The 27,183-nt window shown below is 41.5% G+C and overlaps 1 protein-coding gene across 1 annotated transcript in view; it reads left to right on the forward strand.

Moving 5' to 3' along the window:
• LOC126474519 (cholinesterase-like) overlaps nt 1-26,537 on the forward strand; it is a 78,038-nt gene extending 51,501 nt beyond the window's left edge. Inside the window, exons 7-10 of the mRNA XM_050101991.1 lie at nt 4,541-4,722; nt 15,472-15,601; nt 16,187-16,319; nt 26,369-26,537. Of these exons, the coding sequence (XP_049957948.1) occupies nt 4,541-4,722; nt 15,472-15,601; nt 16,187-16,319; nt 26,369-26,537 (614 nt within the window). The remainder of the gene's footprint in view (nt 1-4,540; nt 4,723-15,471; nt 15,602-16,186; nt 16,320-26,368) is intronic.
• The last annotated feature ends 646 nt before the right edge of the window (nt 26,538-27,183 follow it).

Here is a 27,183-nt window from a genome sequence, read left to right on the forward strand (position 1 = left end):
TCGGTCATTCACGATTGCCACAGTGAGGGAGAATTTTACCATGCCTTCCTCTCAGCATATTGGTCTCAAGCCACACAAGACCGAGTAAAACATGGCATCATAATGATGAAACATTTCGAACAATCTGAATTTTCCAGTTTTGTGAAATATTTTGAAGACATGTTGCACAAGAGTCAGTACCTGTCAAACCCATACAGCACCTCAGAACTCATCCGCATTTGCTTAATCAAATTACCTGAACATTTACGGCATATTATTTTGGCAGGACGTTGCAAAGACGACATTGAAGCTTTTCAGGGGCTCTTACAAGAACTGGAAATTGACACTGACAATTGCGGAACGCGAAAACAGGAGCACAACAATTACAGACCACATCCGTCACAGTTCCGTGATGACAGAAATAGTAATACACGACAAGGCTATTCTTTCAACGTAAATCGTGACCGAAACAGACACCACCCGTATGACAACCGTTGACAGAGTAGTAATAATTACAGGGAAAGATCACCTCTCTGCGGTAATGACTATCACAGAGAAAATGAGAGAAACAGACAATATGGGAACCAAAACAATTATTATTACGGGAGACAGAATAACTTTAGATGCAACGGTCCAGCGCACAGTTACGATTCAGGGAGAAATTCTCCACCACTTAACCGACAAGAAAGAAACTACAGGAACTACCGACATGACGACAGACTATGTGATCGTAACGACAGACCTGAATTGCATCAGAACTGGCGGGATTTAAACAGGGCAGGGCCCTCTCAGCAAGGTGAATTTGTAGAAGTTAGGTCTCCAAACCCCAATAGCGACGCGCGCCAACAAAGAGACAATAGGCAATGACTCATACCGCTGGGAGCCACAAAACGTACGTATGACACTAACGACGCAGCTGCCGTAGCTAGTAATTACGTAAAAATGGAAGACATTAGGGACATCTTACTCCAGGAACACGACGTAAAACATAACAACATTGCATATCCTGTGATTCACATTACTGTAAATGACTTAAAATTTACAGCAGTACTTGACTCTGGCAGTCCCATTTCAGTAATTAGTGAAACAGCTTTTAGAAAATGCAACATATCGAACGATTGCCCCACACTTCCGTTACGTAAGATCAAATTACAAGGTGCAATCTTTGGAAAAAGTGTAGATGTACGCCAACAAACCAATTTAGAATTCTTTTGTCAAAGCCACAGCTTCTCTATGAACTTTCTTATTGTTCCATTATTGTCGACGGAAATTATATTGGGAGTAGACTTTTTGAATGAGTACAAAGCAATCTTAAACTTTCACGATGCTGAAATAAGTTTAGAGAAGGAAGGTAAGTCAATAGGTTTGAAATTTGAAGATTGGCTCTCAAACCATGACGATGAAATTAATCGGCTTTACCTTCTGTTAGACAACAGTTCGGAATTTTCTACGGAACTAGACACTAACAATCACTCTGCATGTACTGACAGGGATGATATCGACGACGTATTTGATACTAATGAGTTAATTCAGAATAAAATTCAAACAATTGAGAATTGTAATGACACTGATAGGCAAGACCTTTTTGAGATTTTACAAGCACATTCCACAGTTTTTACTCACAAAACAGGAACAATCAAGGGATTTCAATACCAATTTCGTGTTCGTGAGCATACTAAATTTTGTGTTAGACCATACGTAATTCCAGCACATTATAGGGACCGTGTTAGAACAGAAATACAATCTATGCTTGACGAGGGCATGATTGAGCCTGCAGTAAGCTCATACAACAATCCGTTACATGTTGTTGAGAAGAAAAATGGATCGATCAGACTTGTCTTAGATTCGAGACAAATCAATACTGTCATCATTCCTGAAATAGACAGGCCGCAAACGATGGAAGAACTTCTTCAAAATTTTAATGGCGTAAAAGTGTTGTCTTCTATTGATCTCAGATCCAGCTTTTATCACATCGAACTTCATCCAGAATGTAGAAAATACACAGCTTTCCTTTGTTTCGGCGTTTGTTATCAGTTTAGGAAACTTCCTTTTGGTTTGAACATTTCTTCGGCAGCATTCATTCGCGGGCTAAATTCCATATTACCTGAGTTCTTAAAACGTCACATCACCTTATATGTAGATGATATTCTGATAGCAGAAGCCTCATGGGAACAACACAATCGCATCCTCAACAGCGTGTTACATATTTTTGCAGAATCTGGAATTACAGTTAACTTGGAAAAGTCTGAATTCGGTAGGACAAAGGTGAAGTTTTTGGGACATATTATTTCTTCTGAAGGCATTCAGCCGGATCCTGAAAAGTTAGAAGCAATCAGAGCCATTCCAGTTCCATCCACAAAAAGACAAGTCCGCAGTTTTCTAGGTCTCGTAAATTTTTACCGTCGTTTTCTGAATATGCAAATTCTTGTTACACCAAAACTTTGTTCTCTCACTGGAAAAAATACTATTTGGAACTGGGACGAACAAGCACAGTTGGAATTCAATTCTTTGAAAGAAGCGTTACTTCACGCGCCAATACTAGCTCATCCAGATCTGTCACAAGATTTCTGCCTTAGCACGGATTCTTCTAAAGTCGGTCTCGGTGCCCATTTATTTCAAGAAGCCATAGAAAATGATAAGTAGGCTGTTAAGGTTTTTTTATTGGTAACGCCACCTCTGTATAAAAATCACTGGCTGTGCTGTGTGCAGTCTGTGTCTAGTTTGCATTGTTGTCTGCCATTGTAGTGTTGGGCAGTGGCAGCTGGCTGTGAACAGCGCGTAGCGTTGCGCAGTTGGAGGTGAGCCGCCAGCAGTGGTGGATGTTGGGAGAGAGATGGCGGAGTTTTGTAATTTGTCATGAACTGCTATATATATTATGACTTTTGATGATATTAAGGTAAATACATTGTTTGTTCTCCATTAATGTCTTTCATTTGCTAACTATCCCTATCAGTAGTTAGTGCCTTCCATAGTTTGAATCTTTTATTTAGCTGGCAGTAGTGGCGCTCGCTGTATTGCAGTAGTTCGAGTAACCAAGATTTTTGTGAGGTAAGCGATTTGTGAAATGCATAGGTTAATGTTAGTCATGGCCATTCTTTTGTAGGGATTTCTGAAAGTCAGATTCCGTTGCGCTATAAATATTGTGTGTCAGATTAAGCACAGTCCTGTACAATTTTTCAAAGGGGACGTTTCAAATGATAAGATTACTGATGACACTACTATCCTGAGCGGAAGTGAAGAAGAATTACATGATCTGCTGAATGGGATGAACTGTCTAGTGAGTATAGAATATAGACTGACAGGAAATTGAAGAAAGCCGAAAGTAATGAGAAGTAGGAGAAATGAGAACAGTGAGAATCTTAACGTCAGGACTGATGGTCGCGAAGTAGGTCGTTAAGGAATTCTAGGACCTAGGCAGCAAAATAAGCATTGAGGACGGAACAAGGTGCAGACTAGCACTGGCCTTAATTTGAGCACGAAATTTCTGAGAAAGTACGTTTAAAGCACAGCACTGTATTGTACTGAAACATGGACTGTGGGAAACCAGAACAGAGGAGAATCGAGGCTTTTGAGATGTGGTGCTACAGATGGATGTTAAAAGTTAGGTGCGACTGTTTAGGTAGGGAATGTGGAGGTTCTGCATAGAATTGTGAAGGAAAGGAAAACACTGACAAGGAGAAGGAACAGGTAGGACATCTTTTAAGACATCAGGGTTAGATTAGACTAGATTATTACTTGTTCCATAGATCACGAATACGACTCTTCGTAATGATGTGGAACGTGTCAGGTTAATAAAAGGTGTCTATACAAGATGTTACTTTATACAAAATATTACACGACATTTAATTTTATTTTGGGGTGGGGATGGGGAAATTACTCACTTACTACATCCAAAAATTCATCTAATGAGTAGAAGGAGTTGTCATTCATTTACCCCCTTCTGAGCCAAAGTTAGATTTAACCGTGAGTAGTGAAGATGATCCTTTCTCCTAGTGTTGTAGCAATGTACACTGCTATTACTTTTGAATTCATTCGGATTGTTAATAACAAATTTCATAAGTGAATATATATACTCGTATTGTAGGCTATAGTGAGGATCCCTAGCTCTTTAAATAAGTGTCTGCAAGATGATCTTGGATGAGCTCCAGCAATTATTTTGATTACACGCTTTTGTGCAATGAACACTCTTTTACTCAATGATGAGTTACCCAGTATATGAGGCGATACGAAAGCAGAGAATGAAAATAGGCGTGGTAATCTAATTTACTGAGATGTATATCGCCTAAATTTTCACTTACCCTAATACTGCAAAATAAACAATAGTTAAAGTAGACGTCGGTTAATGTTATCAATTTAGAAATACTGCACGACTTTGATAGCTACCTGAAGAAAAGTAGTGTTAGTCCGGCGCCTACAACGTAGTGCTCCAGGAATCTAGACTTCGTAATCGAACTAGGTTGGTGTAATTGACATTAATGCTGAGACCTCACAACCATTGTGGAGACAGCTTTTATGAATGAGAGACCAATATTCTATGTCAATGAGTTTAACATTCCCACAGGGTTTTCAATACTTGAGGATCCGTCGCTTGTCAACGGTCTTAATGAAGCGTTCGAGAATGCAGTCGGACCCTGCCTCCATTTGCCGACAGTGGAGCAGCAGGCAAGTGCATCCCAGAAGCTGAGGGACTTCTACTTTGGCAATGGCACCATTTCCTTGAATGACACGGATACCCTCGTCAATGTAAGTACTCTGATGAAGATCATCACAAGACTGAAAAATATTTCTAAACTAGTTGTTTACTAAATGTTTCGTAACTATGCAGTTTGCACGTCAATAATGTTCTTGTTGAATAATTCTTGTTAAGAAAAGTTTCAAACTTATTCTTAAATCCTATTCCATCTCTTTATCTCAGAGTATGGGAATACATAAAAAGACTTCAATAAATATATCTGCTGGTAATCTGCCCAATATGTATCCGTTATGGGTAGCCAATAGGAAACGTGAGAGAGAAACTGAACGTTAAATGCTGGCCGCTGCAGAGCGTCAGTTTGAAGCCACAAGCTTTGTCTCCGACGAACACTTACAGCTAGCTCAGATGCGATTTCTTTCCTATACCATTTTCAAGATATGTTCAAACACAAAACTAAGACCACCTCATCCCCCCCCCCCCCCCTCACAGCCCTCACAGTCCAACCTCAATGCTCTCATATGTACTCGTGCATGGGACACGTTGATTTTATTAATTTTTAACCAGTCCTTTCACTCATAAATTCCTGCAGATTCCCACATCCTCATCAATCTGATCGGGTCAACTACAGCTGAAGTATGTACTCTGCGAAATACTAGATATTGTTTACAGAAATTTCTCTGTCCTGTCTATCCTCGTATATGCTGGTTTCCACCCTGTACTATGAAGAAGTGAAGCACATATTCATACCCAACATTTCTGGAGCTAAATTATGTCAAGTACTCCATATGGACGAAAAATACGCAAATTGGAACTCCATGTTAGTGGCTGACGTTCGAACTGTTACTGGGATGGTATTCGAATATTTTGTTTGTCATTGAGGGGGTCGCCTGACGGCGAGAGTTGTCAGGTGGTGCAACAAAAAATAACCCTTTCAAATGGTGTTTTAGTCGCAGCACAACATAATGAATGAATAAACTGTAAATCTACGAAACAGAATTTTATGTCACCATGAGCTTCACTCGAAAAATATTGTTAATGTTTTATTTTAGTATGTGCTGTTCCTAAGATCTGAATGTGTTGTCTTCGTGGCGAAGGATAAGTGAACTAGTTTCAGTTAATGGTTGTCAATTTGTATGAATGAATGCACACTTAATTTAAGTATGGTGTCCTGGATAAAGTTGACTGGTCGTAGGTTCTGCTGCGAGTTCCAACTTTAAATGAGTACATACGGTCAAGAGTCCAGTTACTAATGTTTTAATTGTTTCAGCGCTGAAGATTTAAGCCATTTCGCTGTAGAATGATCTTATTAATTTAGTCTTCCCATGCCATGAGGACTTTAGCGTTAACGACTGTAGCGTTACCTTTGAGCGTTACCATATCTAAGTCTACAACGGGGAAGACTGCAAAGACTGAATGATATTCGCCTTGAGCGATGATCCATTATCAACTTGATTGGGAAATCTACAGATGATACAACTGTTTCTGTCCTGGAAAGGGGTTTTAACTTTGCTCTTATGCGTTTCACCACCAGTAGTGGACTTCGTCTGTTCCAGTGAAGAGGCTGTGCGCAGTTTTGCAACAGATTTATCATAGGGTACTCACCTCGACTCTGCCTTGACAGGAGGCGTGTCACAGACGAGCAACATTGTTCCTTTGAGATAGCAGCTGTCGGTAGCTTAGAGGGTTCATGGATACAGTGTTAGTCAAAGGACTATGTTACGAAGATCGATGCTTTTTTTAATTTTATTCAAAAATATCAATTCTAAAAGGATTATACTAACTGTAAAGTGAGCCAATTAGTGGAACTTTCGACATGTCTACCAAAAGAGGTCATTAATAGACTCAGGCCACGTAGTTCAGCTCCATCTAGACAATAAGTATTGCCAAAAATACACTAAGAAGGTGTCCCTCTATGACCTACTGTGGCAAAAACAAGAGCAGCCATTTACAGTCGAAGTACTTGGTGCCTTTACTCAGACCCACTGCAAACGTTGTACAGGAAATTCTACTGATATTATCAACAGGCTTAAGTCACCTAAGTTGGAAATCAACGGCTTATTGGGCATTTTTGATGTTGCTTCACTTTCTACAAATGTGCCTCTGATGAACTCATTACATTTCATTGGGAAAAAGTTTGGTGCTTACATTACAGCGTTATTTGAGCGCACTCTCTCTTCGATGCACTTTTTATTTAACAACGAGCGTTTCGAAAAGTCTGACCGTGTTGTTATGGGGCGTCCTTTGTTTGCATTGGTGGCCAAACATTTTACTGACGATTCTGAACAAAGAGCACTGACAAGTTTTAAAACCAACAGTATTTTGACGATTTCATTATGATACTTTCACAGTTTGTCCTCATGGTTTAGACGTTCACTGAGAGTTCCTTTATCATCTGAACTCCGTATACGAACACATTAATTTTTTATGGAAACAGAGAAAGGAAGTTGTTTGTTGTTTTTAGACGTCTCTGTGCAACGCAAGAGAGAGGGCACATTTGGACTTTTGGTGGTACGAAAGGCGTCTCATACAGACCTATATTGACAGGATAATAGTTCACCACTATCCGGTACAAACAATGGGTGCCCTGAAGACATAAATCCACCGTGTCAATACCATTCAAGATGCCAATGAACTGCAAGTAGAACTGGAAAGCTCCAAAATCTTTTCCTGAACAATAGATATTTGTATCAGCAAATACAGAGCAAGTTACAGACATACAAACAACGGAACAAGGACAAAGACGACGGCTTAAGAAAAACAGAAGAGTTACCCCAAACTGTCTGGTAAAAGTATTCAGACTCCTGACAGCGAACATTCTCATGGGGGGCGCCTTTATGACGGCTTGACACGCCAGTTCATCAAGAGCAGCGACAGGCGTATTGATACCAGCCAGTTGCTCGGCCACCATTGACCAGACGTTTTCAGTTGGTGAGAGATCTGGAGAATGTGGTGGCCAGGGCAGCAGTCGAACATTTTCTGTATCCAGAAAGGCCCGTGCAGGACGTACAACACGCGGTCGTGCTTATCCTGCTGAGATGTAGGGTTTCGCAGGGATCGAATGAAGGGTAGAGTCACGGGTCGTAATACATCTGAAATGTAACGTCCACTGTTCAAAGTGCCGTCAGTGCGAACAAGAGGTGACCGACACGAGTAACCAATGGCACCCCATCCCATCACGCCGGATGGTACGCGAGTACGGCGATGACGAATACACGCTTCCAATGTGCGTTCACCGCGATGTCACCAAACACGGATGCGACCATCACGATGCTGTGTACAGAACCTGGATTCATTAGAAAAAATGAAGTTTTGCCATTCGTGCACCCAGGTTCGTCGTTGAGTACACCATCGCTGGCGCTCCTGTCTGTGATGCAGCGTCAAGGGTAATCGCAGCTATGGTCTCCGAGCTGATAGTCCATGCTGCTGCAAACGTCGTCGAACTGTTCGTGCAGATGGTTGTTGTCTTGCAAACGTCCCCATCTCTTGACTCAGGGATCGAGACGTGGCTGCACGATCCGTTACAGCCATGCGGATAAGATGCCTGTCATCTCGACTACTAGTGATACGAGGCCGTTGGGATCCAGCACGGCGTTCCGCATTACCCTCCTGAAACCAGGGATTCCATATTCTGCTAACAGTCATTCGATCTCGACCAACGCGAGCAGCAATGTCGCGATACGATAAACCGCAATCGCAATAGGCTACAATCCGATCTTTATCAAAGTTGGAAATGTGATGGTACGCATTTCTCCTCCTTACACGAGGCATTACAACAACGTTTCACCAGGCAACGCCGGTCAAATGGTGTTTGTGTATGAGAAATAGGTTGGAAACTTTCCTCACATCAGCACGTTGCAGGTGTCGCGACCGGCGCCAACCTTGTGTGAATGATCTGAAAAACTAATCATTTGCATATCTCAGCATCTTCTTCCTGTCGGTTAAATTTCGCGTCTGTAGTTCGTCATCTTCGTGGTGTAGCAATTTTAATGGCCAGTAGTGTACTATTTACTGTATTGTATTTTATGACAATACTTTGTATTCAATGCTCGCCAGCCTATAATACATTGTCATTTTATTGAAAAAGAGTTTAGCGCTTAGTGCTTTCCCAATTGGCTCAATTCATTGCCCTCCTGTACTTTAATAGAGTAGTATTAATTGCTTTCTGTGCTTTTCAGACTGGTTTATGCCTTGGTGTTATACTTAACTATAACTGTTTTATATCCAGCCTACCTCTGTGTATTACATGACGGGTAAACCATTACTTAATGGGTTATTTATCACAGATCTAATTCTACGCTTTGGTGTATCTGGTGACACCAAACGATTTTGTAATACATCTTTGGAAAAGGTACCTGGTTTGGCAAGACAGCTGGGCAGCTGATTACATCATGTCTGTTTTGCCTGTCATTTGCTATTTTCTGAACCAGCAGCCTGTGTGACAACTACCTGATCAATTGTTTATTTACTGATGATGCCCATTGGCATCAGCTGATTCCATCTACATAGTCGGCTTTTGTCGCTGTTTATTTTCCTACAACCTTGAAATCAAGCGCTTGTCTTGCCACGGTGTTTAACAGGTCAACTGAAAATGATTAAACGCAACTATTTTCTTCAAAAATCCCGTTTGAGTAAATCTAAGCGACACCGTTTAAGAGCGACGTATAGTATAAGTTGAAACTGATATTTTGCTCGGCCATTGCGCAGTAACAGCTCTCTGTGTTTGAGCTTAAGATCCTGAAGTATCTTCAGTGATTGTAAATTTTTTACAAGTCCGCCTGCCATTTACATTTTTATCTTGTATTTGACGGAAATGCTATTAAGCTTCCTGGTGTTGTAATTTGGTCCACTTAAGATTGGTTGGCGTTACGGTAAACTGACCTTCATGACCGAGGCACAACGACCCTTGATGAAACATGTATGTAAAATTGCATCAATTGAAATGGCTTCGCCGTGGGAGCCACATATCATCACGCCTTAAGTCTTTTGCACAGTTCATGAGAATAATTTTTTGACTGGCTTCGCCCTTTAACTCGTTGTTAACCACTTATACTACTACTGCTTAAAACATCAAAATATTTTGACTACATCGTAGTACACACTTGTGATTGGGCCGTAAGTCATTTGTGCAGTTGCTGAGTATAGTGTGCAGATATATTCTCTTGATAGTATCTGTAAACGGGCAATGTCCTATGGTGATTAAGACGTTGGTGACTACGGATTAGTAGTTGAATTATCTGATAATTTCATTTCGGCTTCTTGTTGTCTTTTAATCATCATATTAGTCCCACGCTTCTAAAGGATTGTATCAAACTTCGTTTTTTCTTACTGTAAAAGGTTTAATCATTTTGTTAAATTAATGCCCTAGCACACTTTATTTTATGGTCCAAGGACCTTTCCACCCGCCAAACAGCTCCCCGTTTCAAAGACTTAAGGTTGGAGTTACCTTACGTTATCCATCTATGATTAAATGCAACGAATTTCCTCAAAAATCGCATTTGAATACATCTAAGCGACTCCTTTTAACGGCGACGTTTATTATAAGTACAAACTATTAAAGACGACTTCGAGTTGGGCAAGGTTGGTATTTGTGGGATTTTGGGCGAGTGTGGCAAATGTTATACAGGACAAACAAGTCTTCAGGATCGCACAGTGGAACACCGGCGGAATACTCGCTTCCTCCAAACCAGAAAGTCTGCTGTCGCCGAAAACTTTAATTCTACTGGTCATTCGATGGAAATGAGTGAAACCACAGTTACATCGTATATGTCAAACGTATGGTCCCTGTTAGCAATGTATCAATGGAATTACGAGTATATGAGTTGCTTATCAATCTGGATACACACTACATGGAATTCTCTCACAGAAAATATTCGTGCTCAGCGTAGCCGGCCGGTATCATTCTGCAATTTTACAGTCTAAAGACGATTGATCCGATATCGCCGGTCCGGGTGGCGCTACAGTCTGGAACCGCGTGACCGCTACGGCCGCAGGCTCGAATCCTGCCTCGGGCATGGATGTGTGTGATGTCCTTGGGTTAGTTAGGTTTAAGTAGTTACAAGTTCTAAGGGACTGATGACGTCAGATGTTAAGTCCCATTGTGCTCAAAGCCATTCGAACCATTTTTTTTAATCCGATATCGTTGAGGCCATCTTCCACGGTGGAAGGCTCGTGGCGCAGCGTGCTGAGTAACAGTACAAGCGCACGCGCACGAGCGGCACATACGCTGTGACAACTGGGTTAATCACGCATGGTCTTCAATAGTATTCGTTTCATGCAGCCCGCCATGAATTCCTCTCCTGTGCCAACCTCTTCATCTCAGAGTATCGCTTGCAACCTAAGTTTTCAATTATTTGCTTGATGTGTTCGAATTTCTGTCTTCCTCAACAGTTTTTGCCCTCATCAGCTCTTTCTAGTACCATGGAATCCATTCTCTGATGTATTAACAGATGTCCTATTATCCTGTCCATTCTCCTTATCAGTGTTTTCCGCATATTCATTTCCTCTCCGATTCTGCGTAGAGCCTCCTCATTCCTTACCTCATCAGTCCACATAACATTCAACATTCGTCTGTGCACCACATTTAAGTGCTTTGATTCTTTTTTTCCGTTCTGGTTTTACCACAGTCCATGTTTCACAACTATAGAACGCTATGCTACAAATTTGTACTCTTAGAAGTTTCTTCCTCAAATTGTTTGATAATAACAGGCTTCACTTGGCCAGGAATGCATTTTCTGCCACTTCTAGTCTGCTTTTTATGTCCTCCTTCCTTCATCCGTCATTGATTATTTTAGTGCCGAGGTAGCAGAATTCCTTAACTTCATCTACTTCTGTCCATAAATCCTGATGTTAAGTTTTTCATTTGTGATACTTCTCGTTACTTTCGTCTTTCTTCCATTTACTCTCAATCCATATTCTGCACTCATTAGTTTGTTCATTACATTCAGCAGATCATGTAATTCTTCTTCCCTTTCACTCAGGATTGTAATGTCACCAGTGAATCGCATCATTGATATCCTTTCACCATTCTTCCACCATTTTACATTGTCCAATTCTTTCTCCAGGTCGGCAGATCCAATGAACATGTCTTGATTTTTCTTTAGTCTTGCTTCCATTATCAACTGCAACGTCAGAATTACTTCTCTCGTGCCTTTACCTTTTCTAAAACCAAACTGAATGTCATGTAGCACATCCTCAATTTTCTTTTCAATTCTTGTGTATATTATTCTCTTCAGCAATTTTGACTCATGAGCTGTTAATCTGACTGTGCGATAATTCTCGCACTTACCAGCTCTTCCAGTCTTCTGAATTGTATGATGATTTTTTCCTGAAGTCAGATGGTATATCGCCACACATTCTATACTCCAACTTGAATAACATTTTGTTGCTACTTTCCCAATGATTTTAGAAATTCTGGTGGAATGTTATCTGCTCCGTTTGCCTTATTTGATCCTAAGCCCCCCCCCCCCCCCCCAACGCTCTTTTAAATTCTGATTCTAATACTGGATCCCCTACCAATTGAAATCGGCTCTTGTTCCTTCTTCTATCACATCAGTCAAATATTCCCCCTCATAGAGGCTTTTAATGTATTCTTTCCACCTATCCGCTCTCTCCTCTGCATTTAGCGGTGGAATTCCCGTTTCACTCTTAATGTAACCAACCTTGTCTTTAATGTCATCTAAGTTTGTTTCGACTTTCCTGTATCCTGGGTCTGTCCTTCCTACAATCATATATTTTTCGATTTCTTCACCTTTTTCGTGCAGTCATTTCATTTTACTTTCGCTGCACTTCCTATTTATCTCACTCCTTAGCGACTTGTATTTCTGTATCCCTGAGTTCCCCGGGAAATTTTTGGGCTTCCGCCTTTCTTCGAACAACTGAAGTATTTTTTCTGTTACCCATGGTTTCTTCGCATTTACCTTCTTTATACCTATATTTTTTCTTTCGAACCTGTATGATAGTCATTTTTAGGGACGTCCAGTCCTCTTCAACTGTACTGCCTACTGGGCTATTCCTTATTGCTGTATCTATGTAATTATAGAACTTCAAGTATATCTCGTCATTCCTTAGTACTTCCGCATCCTACTTCTTTGAATATTGATTCTCTCAGCCTACTCTTCATCGCTACTACATTGTGATCTGAGTCTATATGTGTTTCTGGGTACGCCTTATACTCCAGTATCAGATATCGGAATCTCTGTCTGAACATTATGTAATCTAACTGAAATCTTCCCGTATCACTCGGCCGTTCCAAATGTAGCGCCTCCTCTCGCGGTTCTTGAACAGAGTATTCACTATTACCTGCTGAAATTTGTTACAGAACTCAATTAGTCTTTCTGCTCTCTCATTCCCTGTCCCTAGCCCATATTCTCGTGAATCTTTTTCTTCTACTTCTTTCTTTACAATCGAATCGCAGTCCCCCATGACTATAAGATTTTCATCTCCCTTTGGGTACTGTATTACCCTTCCAGTATCCTCATATACTTTCTATACTTTCTCTATCTCTTCATCTTCAGCTTGCGACGTCGGTATGTGTACCTGAACTAACGTTTTCTGAGTTGGTTTGCTGTCGATTCTGATAAGAACAACAATATCCCTGAACTGTTCACAGTAACACACTCTCTGCCCTACCTTCCTATTCATAAAGAATCCTACTCCCGATATACAATTTTCTGCTGCTGTTGATGTTACCCTATACTCATCCGACCAGAAATCCTTCTCTTCTTTCCATTTTACTTCACTGACTTCTACTACAACCAAATTGAGCTTTTGTATGTCGCTTTCCGGATTTTCTAGCTTTCCTACCATGTTCAAGCTTCTGACATTCCACGCCCCGACTCGTAGAACGTTACTCTTTCGTTTATTATTCAATTTTTTTCTCATGGGCACCTCCCCCTTGGCAGTCCCCTCCAGGAGATCCGAGTCGGGGACGTTACGGGAATCTTCTGCCAATGGAGAGATCATCACGACACTTTTCCAATTACTGGTCACCTGTCCTGTAGATACACGTTTCCTGTCTTTAATGGTAGTGGTTTCCATTGCCTTCTATATCATCATGCCGTTGATCGTTGTTGATTCTTCCGCCTTTAGGGGCAGTTTCCCACCCATAGGACAAGAAAGTATCCAGAAACTCTGTTAGCCCCTTCGCCCTCTTTGACAAGGCCACTGGCAGAATGAGGGTGACTTACTTGTCGGAAGTCTTCGGCCGCCAATGATGATTATTAATCAAAACTTGAGCAGTGGCGTGATTGGAACCTAGGACAGAGGACGTTTTGGTTATTTAAATTAGACTGTACCCCTGTACTACGGGTGCTATGTCTTGGCAGGAACTTACAAACACTCAGCAGTTTCTGGGAAACTTTAAGAATAAGTAATAGGTCGAACAAGTATTAAATTTCATTGCTACAGTTATTTATGAAACAGTCGATGTTCATAATCGATCCACTGTCCTATGTCTTTTATCTCTGTAGCAGTCTCTCTTTTCTTTTTTTTTTTTTTTTTTTTTTAAAAGTCTCTGCTACCATTCTATCACGAGCGTGACAGTAACTTTTCGCCTCATTCCTGCTTGTGTGGAGCAGTCATCAAACAAGCAACTTCGCATGATCTACTTGTTTCTCATATTTCAATTAATTTTTCTAATTTTTCAATTAATTTTTCAAATTAATATAAAAAATGAAAGAGCATAGGCCAGAGATTCACATATTGACAGCACTGGGTGGTATGTTTTGATCTACCAGAGGTCCTCGTCAAGCGGAAGTTAGGTAAGAGTAAAAAATCAAGTCGATGTAGAGATTACGACATCTGGACACCTAGAGGGAACTGATCCTTTTGAGTATGAGAATCTCATCCACTGGAGCTATCTCGTTTGGTGTAAACAGACGACTGGCGTAATTCAATCTTCTTACAATTTTCGTAACACACAGTTCCCAGTTGTCACCAATTCTGTGGCTGTAATAAGTACAGGTTTTCTGTGAAATCACCCATGCTGACTAGTCTCTGACTCTACAATCTCTCAACACTGAATCGCACATATTTTGAGTGAGATTGTTGGCAAGAATTCATAAGCTGTCTGCTTTATAACGTAATATCAATAGGTAATTATTTTCGAATGATTCTGTTTTTATCCAACGACACCAACTAATATATTGACAATGCACAGAAGTTCTATAGAAACTAAAGAACATTATGTGAGCAGTAGTTTTTTATGCTGAAGTTAAATCACTTTAACTCAACAGACGATAATGATAGCTTATTATTCGAATTCTTGTTCTTGATATCTGACATACCATGGAACAAAAGGTCAACATTAACGGCTCTTCAACAAGTCAAGTACACCATCAGAAACAAGTGGCTGGAATAAATTACTAGGCTGATACCGCTTCGTGAAAACACACCTACAAATCCCAGATCATACATACTCTCTGGACAATACTTTTTTATCAGCCTATGAGTTGATTATCTCCATATTCGTTAATAGCTATTTACCTTGTAAAACAAATTTGGGAATATATGAAGAAGAACTTTATTGTACAAAGACTTTATTTTCTTATGAAGTTATTGTCACTGTGTTTAAGAAATTACGTTGGACTGTCTTACTATTACGAGTGTATCCAGTACATCTATATTTCCATTTCCAACAATATGAACGTCCAGAAGGCTCAAAATTTACATTATTTCGTTAATATCTTGCTTCGATTATTTTTCCTGCTTCTCTATACATTAAGACACTGTGAAATCTTTCTTTTGTCACCACTATAGCTGCACAGGCGTAATACAAGAAAACAGTTTTACCATCGTTACAGTTTAACAACGACATAGGAACGTTTGAGCCTACTGATTCGTTGGTGAGAAAATTGGCCAGTATCTCCAACCTAACAGTTTATTATTACGAGTTCGACTACAGAGGGGTGAATGTGCCCACTACACCATGGGGTAAGTTATAGATCAAATCATGTTTTTAATCGCCGTTTTCCAAGAGCAAATTCAAACAATTCTTGACGCTATTTCAGTGAGTAATAGGGACCGCTAGCTTTTTATTTAGTTTTGCTGTTTAACTGATACTATGCATCGGCAGTTCAACTTATCATCTCACATAATAAGCGTATTTGATGTATACTAATTCATTCTAATAGAATCTGTCAATGTCGACTGTTGTCTTCGTTTTCAAGTTATTTCCACAAACGAGAACATCGAACGTAAGTGGTACGTGTCTTTGTGCTGGGCAAGATTAGAAAATGGCATTACTATGTGGATTATTTGAAATGAAAAGATGAAGGCTTCTTTAACTGCCATAATGTTCAGGCTTATTCAGTAGTTAAACACAAGGTCATAATTCAAAATCTGAAATAGTTGCATTATGTTCCAATGCATACCGTTTTTATAATAGGGGATGATACGATGAAGTACGTAAAAGAATGTAAATTCGCAATATAACTGTAACTCATTTCCTTAGTTCACCGACAAAATGTCACGCATACACCTCAACGCCTATTGTTTTATATTTTATATGTTTTACAGGAGTTATACATTCTGGGGAACTTCCTTTCCTGTTTTTGAGGAAAGACACAGAATACAATCTGGATCCCGCATCGGAGGAAGAACAAATACGCAGAAACGTGTTGCGGCTATGGACGAACTTCGCCAAATACGGGTTCGTTTATCGTTCCTCAGAAATGTGTGCTGCGTACAGAGTCCTTGTTATATAATCTAAAGTAAACTTGCACTAGTTTCAAGTGTACTTATTCGACTCTGCGAGTATCTACATAGTTTCGAGGAGGACAGCAACCACACTCACATGCAAGCACTTATACTATGTGATCAAAAGTATCCGGACAACCACATGAAATGCAGAATTGGTCACTGTATGTCACGAGAGGCATTTTTGCCAGTAAAAAACGAGGCTCTTGAGGAAAAATGGACTTACATTCCGCCACAGACATTCAGACCCAACAGAGCTCAAGCCGTCATAAAAATGGAGGGTGGACGCACCCCATATTAATGTACACTAATAAGAGTCCAGATACTTCTGATGATATAGTGTAGTTTGAACTATAGTGCCGCCCAGAAGATTAATTGACAGTCACTCACCTTCACCTGCCTGTTCTACAGTCAGTGCCGGGATACACTTGATGTGCGAAATCTCTTAGCATAGTTTAGTCAAAAGATCTATTTATCTAATGAAAATACATTTTCCTGTAGACATAGTGTGCCCCGACCTTATCTTCGATAAGAATATAAGCTGAAGTAATGAAATAATATTGTGCCAATGTCGGGGCTTGAAACCGGGTGTCCTACTAACTGGACAGATATATTATACTCTACACCACCCCAGCAGGATTTCCCCATTACGTACAAAGCTGGAGTGCTGTTCCCGTACTGAAGAGCCTCGGAAATACTGACAAGAAGGAGAAAATCAAACTGGGATGAGGTGTGATTTGAAATTTGCTTAGGAAGGGCACTGGACTGGGGTAGTCCGTGCAGTTCTTTCAGCCTCAATGCCAGGGTGGTGTGGTGGATAACACATCTGCTCAGTAACGAGGACAATCGTTTTCAATACCCAACCTTGCGACAATTTTTATTCATTACTTCAGCTTCCATCTTTAGTCGAAAGAAGTGCATGGGCTCATTTAGGGATGCCGGTGGTTTACCGCTCCAATTATTACCATATTGTGGGTCGTAAATTACATGTTTCATGTGTTTCTGTTCATGCATTGTCAATTCATATAGAACAAGACGCTCAGTAACAAACAAATATCATCTCAGTTGACAACGACACCAGACTGACGTAGTGGAACATCATTTTACTCAACTCCATTGCCGATACAGATCACGTGGGAGTCACTTCGGCGTCACCAAGGTCAATTGCTCATTCACATTCATATAATTCTTCTGCAACCCACACTTTATTGAGAGGGTTCATCGAACCACTTTGTAAATATTTCTCGTCTTTTCCACTCTCTGAAAACACGTGCGAAAATGAACAAGTAAACACTTTCATGGAAGACGCGCTGACCGTCCTAGACTTTGTAGATATTCGCCGTCAGTCCTATTTAACAAGCCTTCCATACCACACAGCCATGCACCAGCAGAGGCCGAAGAAGTATTGTGTAGCTAATCACTGGTTCCCCTTCCCCTTCTCCTTTCTCAGAACATTTCGTGTGAGGTGCTTGCTGTCTATTTAAGATGTTCGAAATTATAATCGTTAGATCCTTAGATTTTTTTGAGTTATCAGTGATCTCACTGCTTTGATGAGGACTGCCACAAAATCGCCTCTTGTGCCAACCTTATAATCTCAGATTAGCACTTGTAACCTACATCCTCAATTACTTTCTGGATGTAACTCATTCTCCGTTCTCTTCTATAGTTTTTACACACGACATCTCCCTGCAGGACCACGAATGTTATTCCCTGATGTCTTAACAGCTGTCATATCGTCCTGTCGCTATTTGTGGTCAGTGTTTTCCAAAAATTTCTTTCCTCGCCAATTCTGTGGAGAACTCTTCATTCCTTGCCTTATCAGTCCACCTAATTTTCAACGTTCGTCTTTAACATCACATGAAAATTACTTCTATACTCTTCCGCTCCTGTTTTTCCACAGTCTATGTCTCACTGCCATAGCATGCTGTGCTCCAAACGTACATTATCAGAAATTTCTTTCTCAAATTAAAATGTATGTTTCACTATTATATGTCTATTGGTCAGGAATTTTCTTTTTGGGAGTGCTTTTCGGAATTTTATGTCTTCCTTGCTCCATCCGTCACGGATTATTTTGCTGCCTAGGTAACAGAATTGCTCAACTTCATCTACTTCGTGATGACCAATTCTGAAATTTAGTTTCTCAGTGTTCCCATTTCTGCTACTCGTCATTACTTTTGTCTTTCTTCGATTTACTCCTCTCTCTCCATATTCTTTTCCCATTAGATTATTCGTTTCATGGCATTTCAATCAACAGATCCTGTAATTCTCCTCCCCTTTCACTGAGGTCAGCTATGTCATCAACGAATCTTAAAATTCATATCCTCTTACCTTGTATATTAAACCTACTCTGGAACCTTTCTTTTGTTTCAGTAATTACTTCTTCGACGTATACACTGAATAGCAATGGCAGACTACTACACGCCTCATTACACCCTCTGCAATCCTTGTACTTTGTTCTTGGCGTGCCACTCGTATCTCTTGGCTCTTGTAGAAGTTGTATACAACCCGTCCCTCCCTGCAGCGTACCCTTATTTTCCTCACAACGCCGAATATCTTGCATCATTTGACACTGTCGAACACTTTTTCCAGATCGACAAATCTTATGAACGTGTCCTGATTTTTCTTCAGGCTTGATTCCATTATTAACCACAAGTTAACAGTGCCTCTCTGGTTTCAATACATTTCCTAAAGCCAAACTGATCGTCCTGTAACAGATCTTCACTTTTCTTTTCCATTCTTCTGAATATTATTCTTGTCAACAACTTAGAGGCATGAGCTATTAAGCTGACTGTGCGGTAAGTCTTGCACGAGTGAGCTCTTGCATACGTTGGAACGGTGTCGATAATGTTTTTTTCCACAGACAGTATGTCGCCGAACTCATAAATTATGCATCCCAGCGCCAGCGTGAATGATAGTTTTGTTGTACTGCCCCAAAAATTTTTAAACTCCGGTGGAATTTTATCTGTTCCTTCTGCCCTATTTGATTTTAAGTCTTGCTAAGCTCTTCTAAATTCTGATTCTAATGGCGTATCACCTTAGAATTCCCTTTCCACTCTTAACGTTACCACTCTCTCTTTTAATTTTACCGAAGTTTGCCTTGACATTTTTATGTCCTCAGTCACTCCTTCCGACAATAATTTCTTTTTCGATTCATTCACATTTTTCGTGCAGCCATTTAATCTTAGCTTCCCTGCAATTGCTATTTTTTTAATTCCTAAGTGAACTTTATTCCTGAATTTTATTGAACATATCTGTACTTCCTGCTTTCGTTGATCAATTGAAGTATTTGTTACCCATGGTTTCTTCGGAGGTTCCTGTTTTGTATCTACTTCTTTTGCTCCAACTTCTGTGGTAGCCATCTCTATAAATATCCGTCCTTCTTCCTTTGTACTTCCTACTGAGCTATTTGTTATTGCAGGTTCCACAGCATCAGGGCACTTGAAGTTTATTTCTTCATTGTTAGTAAATCCATATCCCACTTTTTGTGTAGTTCAAATGGTTCAAATGGCTCTGAGCACTATGGGACTAAACTGCTGAGGTCATCAGTTCCCTATAACTTAGAAATACTGAAACCTAACTAACCTAAGGACATCACACACATCCATGCCCGAGGCTGGATTCGAACCTGCGACCGTAGCGGTCGCGCGGTTCCACACTGTAGCGCCTAGAACCGCTCGGCCACTCCGGCCGGCCTGTTGTCTAGTCTCCAAGGCTTCATCTCTGTCAGATTGTGGGCTGCCTCTATATTTGCCCCTGTGAATGCCTTAAAATTCAGTATCTGATTTCGGAATTTGTGCACCATGATGTAATCTCACTGAAAGAACGCTGTATCACCCTGTCCTTACTAAGCAGACATCCTCCATGTGATTCTTGAACAAAGTATTCTTTCTTACCACCTGAAATTTGTTGCCAAACTTAGTCATTCTCCTCTCTCATACCAGTACCATTCCCATATTCTCTTGTAGCCCTTTATTCTCCTCCTCCCCCTTCAACTGCGTTCCAGTCCGTCACGACGATTTGAGTTCCATCTCCTTTTACTCACTGAATTACCCATTCAGTATCCTCATACACTGTATCATCCTGTTCACCATCCGTCTGCGACGTCGGCTTGTACACCTGAACTGTTGATGTCGGTGTTGGTTTGCTGTTGATTCTGATGAGAACAACCCTACCACTGAACAGTTGACAATAGCTCACTCTCTGTCCTACCTTCCTATTCTTAACGGATCTTGCTCTCGTTATTCCATTTTCTGCTGCTGGTGATATTGCTGTATACTCGTCTGACGAGAAATCCTTGTCTTCTTCCCACTTCACTTCACTGACCGCGACTATATCTAGACAATGGATCAGGGGCACTACGTCAGTAGTGTGAGGCTGTGTTGACAATTTGTGTCTGACGGGAGGCGTGCTGGGGTAACCCGAGCAGATGCGGTGGCTCAGTCGTCAGTGCATCTGACTAGGAAGCACGAGACCTGGGTTCGAAATCCGGTCCGACACTAACTTTCAAATTTCCCCGCTGATGTAAATCGATGCCCACTAGCAGCGAGATGTAGTAATTTTTTGTGTCATTGTATCTAGAATGGTTTCCATGACCTTCTGCATTGTCATGCCGTTGATCATTGCTGATAAGAAACAGCCTTTTAGAGGCCGTTTCCCATCCCAGGGACTATAGAGTGCCCTTTCCCTCTGTCCAATGCTCCGCACTCTTTGACAATGCAGTTGGCACAATGAGGGTGACTTCCTATGCCGGAAGTCTTCTGCTGCCATTGCTGATGATTTTTATTCAGAATTTAAGGAACGTCGGCGCTCGAATTCGGGACCGAGGGCGTTTTGATTACTAACCACAGACACTCCCCTAAAACATGGTTTGAATAGTCAACCTTTCACTTTGTTTGATTCAGCGTATAACAGAAATTTAGAGCAATTTTGTTTCGTATTCATGAGAAGGACCTAACATTAATTATTGTTTAAGGTCAGTAATCCTGTCGAAATAATTTTGAAGTTGCTTTCGAAAAGTTATCAAGATGCTAAAAGACATCATCTGCAAACAATGTAAGAGCGCTACTGAGGTAGTCCCCTAAATCCTTTACATTAATTAAGAACAGAGTCACTTCCTCGTGGGACTGTAGATTTCATTTCGCGTGTCGCTAGATGGCTTCCGTCACTTGCTATGGACTGCGACATTTGTGACAGCAAAGCCACGAATCCAGTTACACATTTTACATGGTACTCTATAGGTATGTAATTTGATTAGAAGCAGCTTCCGTGGGATGGTGTCAAAAGCCTTCGGAAAAACTAAAAATAGGGAATCAACTCGAGATCACTAGTGACTACCAATCGTTACTTCGTGCGTCTAAAGAGCCAGTTGTATTTTACAAGAACGACATTTACCGAACACAGACAGGTATTATGTCAAACGATAGTCTTCTTTGAGGTGTATCACAATGCTGGAACAAAGAATATGTCCCAAAATCCCACTATAAATCGATTTCAATGATAAAGGTCCTAATTCAGTGGATTACATCTATTTCCCTTCTTGTGAATTTGCGTGACCTGTGCTATTTTCCAGACCTCAGGCACGGACCTTTAGTCTAGCTGGCGGTTAATGCATCTTCATCGGTATACTCTGAAACGGATCGTAATCTGTGTAAACCGGATGGGAAATTTCTCTTTATTAAGGGAATTAAGTTGCTTCTTCTCACTCAGATTACTCTTGGTAATATGTCTTCGACCTTTGTTTTGCTAACAATTTATTAATGAAGAGGGATACGCTGAGGTTTAAGATACAAGTTAAGAAGAATCAATACGCAAGGAAACGGCATACGGAAGTACTAGGAAATGAAGAGATACGCTTGAAGTTCTCTACGGCTTTAGATACTGCGATAATGAATAGTTCAGTACAGGTTTAACTTAAGAGAAATGGACATCTCTAAAAAGTGATTTCACAGATGTTGGAAAGTAAAACATAGGTACAAGGAAGGTAAATGCAAGTGAACCATGAATAATAGAAGAAATGCTTCAGCTGGAAGATGAAAGAAGAAACTACAAAAATATTCAGGGGAATTAAGGACCAGAGAAATACATGTCGCTGACGAATGAGGTAAATAGGAAGTACAAGGAAGCTGACGTGAAATGGCTGCATCAAAAGTGAGGGAAAATCGAAAAAGAAATGATTGTCGGAAGGACTGAGTCAGCATATAGAAAAGTCAAAACAATCTTAGGTGAAGTCAAAAGAAAGAGTGTTTGCAATTAGAATGCAAATGGTACTCTACTGTTAAATGCAGAGAAAATAATGTGTAAGTAGAAGCAGTACCTTGAGAACCTCTATGATGGTGAGGACTTACTTGATGGTATGATACACTCCTGGAAATGGAAAAAAGAGCACATTGACACCGGTGTGTCAGACCCACCATACTTGCTCCGGACACTACGAGAGGGCTGTACAAGTAATGATCACACGCACGGCACAGCGGACACACCAGGAACCGCGGTGTTGGCCGTCGAATGGCGCTAGCTGCGCAGCATTTGTGCACCGCCTCCGTCAGTGTCAGCCAGTTTGCCGTGGCATACGGAGCTCCATCGCAGTCTTTAACACTGGTAGCATGCCGCGACAGCGTGGACGTGAACCGTATGTGCAGTTGACGGACTTTGAGCGAGGGCGTATAGTGGGCATGCGGGAGGCCGGGTGGACGTACCGCCGAATTGCTCAACACGTGGGGCGTGAGGTCTCCACAGTACATCGATGTTGTCGCCAGTGGTCGGCGGAAGGTGCACGTGCCCGTCGACCTTGGACCGGACCGCAGCGACGCACGGATGCACGCCAAGACCGTAGGATCCTACGCAGTGCCGTAGGGGACCGCACCGCCACTTCCCAGCAAATTAGGGACACTGTTGCTCCTGGGGTATCGGCGAGGACCATTCGCAACCGTCTCCATGAAGCTGGGCTACGGTCCCGCACACCGTTAGGCCGTCTTCCGCTCACGCCCCAACATCGTGCAGCCCGCCTCCAGTGGTGTCGTGACAGGCGTGAATGGAGGGACGAATGGAGACGTGTCGTCTTCAGCGATGAGAGTCGCTTCTGCCTTGGTGCCAATGATGGTCGTATGCGTGTTTGACGCCGTGCAGGTGAGCGCCACAATCAGGACTGCATACGACCAAGGCACACAGGGCCAACACCCGGCATCATGGTGTGGGGAGCGATCTCCTACACTGGCCGTACACCACTGGTGATCGTCGAGGGGACACTGAATAGTGCACGGTACATCTAAACCGTCATCGAACCCATCGTTCTACCATTCCTAGACCGGCAAGGGAACTTGCTGTTCCAACAGGGCAATGCACGTCCGCATGTATCCCGTGCCACCCAATGTGCTCTAGAAGGTGTAAGTCAACTACCCTGGCCAGCAAGATCTCCGGATCTGTCCCCCATTGAGCATGTTTGGGACTGGATGAAGCGTCGTCTCACGCGGTCTGCACGTCCAGCACGAACGCTGGTCCAACTGAGGCGCCAGGTGGAAATGGCATGGCAAGCCGTTCCACAGGACTACATCCAGCATCTCTACGATCGTCTCCATGGGAGAATAGCAGCCTGCATTGCTGCGAAAGGTGGATATACACTGTACTAGTGCCGACATTGTGTATGCTCTGTTGCCTGTGTCTATGTGCCTGTGGTTCTGTCAGTGTGATCATGTGATGTATCTGACCCCAGGAATGTGTCAATAAAGTTTCCCCTTCCTGGGACAATGAATTCACGGTGTTCTTATTTCAATTTCCAGGAGTGTAGGAGAAGAAACAGCAGCCGATAGGGAAGAGATAGCGGAGAAACTATTAGAATTATAATTTAGAAGAGCTTTGGAAGACTTAAAATAAAATGAGGCAGAAGGTAGAGAAAAAATTCCATTGTAAATTCAAAGACCATTGGGGCAAGTAGCAATAAAACAATTATTCTTGTTGGTTTGTAGAAAGTATGAGTCTGGCGATATACCAACTGACTTCCGGGAAAAACATCATCCGCTGAATCCCAACGACTGCGCTGACAAGTACGAGAATTTTCGCACAATCAGCTTAACAGTTCATTCATCTAAGTTGCTGCCAGGTATGATATACAGAAGAATGGAGAATGAAATTGAAGGTCTGTTAGAAGACGATCAGATTGACGTTAGGAAATTCAAAAGCACGAAAGTGGCAGTTATGATCTTGCTGTTGATAACGGAAGCAAGACTAAAGAAAAATCTAGACACGCTTGTCGACTTTGGAAGAGCGTTCGATAGTAAAAAATGGTACAAGATGTTTGAATTTCTGAGAAAATGGGGGTAAGCTACAGGGAGAGACGGGTAATATTCAACATATCCAGGGGTCAAGAGGAGATAATAAGAGTGGAAGACCAAGAACGAAGTGGATTAAAAAGGGTGTAAGATAGGGATTGCGTCTTTAGCCCCGACTGCTCAATCTATACATCAAAGAAGCAATGATGGAAATAAAAGAAAACTTCAAGAGTGGGATTAAAATTCAGGATGAAAGTACATCGGTATTAATGTTTAATGACAACAGTACTATCCTCAGTCAGCTAACGACGTAATGTTACTTCTCCCTCTTACCTTTGTTGTCTTTTAATACTGCATGTAAAAGCAGTGATTAAAAGGTTTCCTTTGTAAGGCCACACAATTCACAATCGGTACGCCAATCAGGAAAAATCGCCGTGAGCATTGAGGCAATCAGCACAACGACGCACCAGGTTGAAGATAATTGTTAGGTAAATCATCGTGCTGTGATACGGGAAGCAGTCCGAAACAGCCTGCTGCACGCCTTCGTCAAAAGGAATCGTCGACATTTCAGGCTTTTTGGAAGTGTGCGATGCCATGTCCATCTAATGGAGAGGAATCAGGACTACAGACCGGGAGCGCGAGCGTCTCCCACTTGAATTGGCGTAATTTGCACTACGATATTCACAGTATGGGAACGTGCGTTATCACGAAGCAGCAGCACCTTTCGTCGCAGTTTTCCCCGACGTGTCATCTTAATTACACTCCATGAATTCTTCATACGAGGGTTGGAACTTAAATAGTGGCAACTATTTACTGACAACGATGCAAAAGAGGTACATGTTTGCACCTGTTACTTCCCTTCAAAGTAGTCACCAGCGTTGTGTAGAACCTGTTGCCAGAAATGTGGAATGCGTAGTATACCGTTAGCAGAGACTGTTCTGTTGGTGGTGCGAATGGAGCAGTCTAAAGTTATGGCGATTCTCGTGTACGACTGTGATAGTGTTATCCTAACGCATTACGTTCCTCCACGGCAGGCCGTCAATGCACAGCATTACTGTTAATTTCTGGAGCATCACTTGCGAAAGAAGCGGCGACACTTTCTGCGCAACCCACCCAATGTGCGGGCGCATACAGCGCAAGCTGCGGCTGCTCTCTTAGCTCGATGGGACTGGGAAGTACTGTACCATCTACCATACTCCCTGGACTTCGACAGGCAATAGACCGCTCCATTCGCACCATCAACAGAACAACGTACCACAGTATTACATACGAAGTTGAGACGAACATTTTGATACAGGACGCGTGTGGTCTATCAACTCGGAAAACTACATCAAACTGACCTACAAAAAGTACTTAAGCTACAGCGCGCGCGCGTCGAGCGAGGTTTCCAATGTTCTCGCGATCTCTTCGCGCAAACTGTTAGTCCTTTTTTTTTTTTTTTTTTTTTTTGCAAATTTAATTTACTTTCATTGTGTATTGAGAGACGTTTCTCTTGGAGTGTGCGGTTTTCAAGTTATTAAAGAAAAACGTACAAAAGTGATATTAAACGTGTTTTATCTCGGAAACCATTCGCAATAGGACATATATCCATATGAAGTTTTTTGTCAGAATTACTAATACTATTGAGTCTCAAAGCATGTACCTTTCCTCCTGACTCACCCTATATAAGATTTAATATAAGAAGGTAACTTATCAAGCAGAAAAGTAAAAGACAATACAGTGGTATTTCCTTTTACAGGAACCCCACTCCTGAGGCGGAGCCTGTGCTGTGGGAGCCATATGACCTCACCAGTCGCAGCTACCTGCTAATGCAGGCCCACTTCACGCTCTCGCACGACAGGCTCGGAGAAAGGATGGATTTCTGGAACAAGAATGTGCCGCTACTGCCGTATCCCAGCAGCGTCTGACACACTAGGTCTCACGTAATGAGTAGTGGTAGCGGACCTACGCATGACAACGATTTGTGCTGGTGACATGTTGAAACTTACGTTAAAATTAAAAATGAAATTGTAAATGACGTACTCGAAAATGTATCACTGTGAACTATTTATGATTCCTTTTAACCAATGTATTCGACTGCTGGCAGTTCTATAGCTCTTATCTTCATTTGCATGTGTTGCCTGGAGATCTGTCACAATGTAAAACGACCTCATTCTGCATATGAGTTCTGAACTATTCCACAGCTCATCTACGCCACTTTAAGTTATCTAGAGATACCGTTGTTCACGTTAGTAACGTCTGACCGATAGTACTAAAGAATTATCTGTCATCATACCTTTACTACCTGTCACCTGCTACCACTGTTCCATCCAAACCAGCGAGAATGCGGTGTGAATCTCTCTGGATATTCTAATTTTAGCTACCTTTATTTGATAGTACAGTGGTTATTAAATAGCATCAGTACTAAGGCAATCTGATTATCATCTCCTCCTAGACAATTTAAATGAGGCTAGTTCGTTTTATTAGTCGTCGAACGAAGTCTAACACTCGTCCATAATCTTTACTACATACACGGTACTTATATGATCAATAAATTGAACTACTTCCTACAAA

The sequence above is a fragment of the Schistocerca serialis genome, chromosome 4 (assembly GCF_023864345.2).
Source record: "Schistocerca serialis cubense isolate TAMUIC-IGC-003099 chromosome 4, iqSchSeri2.2, whole genome shotgun sequence".
Classification (NCBI taxonomy): domain Eukaryota; kingdom Metazoa; phylum Arthropoda; class Insecta; order Orthoptera; family Acrididae; genus Schistocerca; species Schistocerca serialis.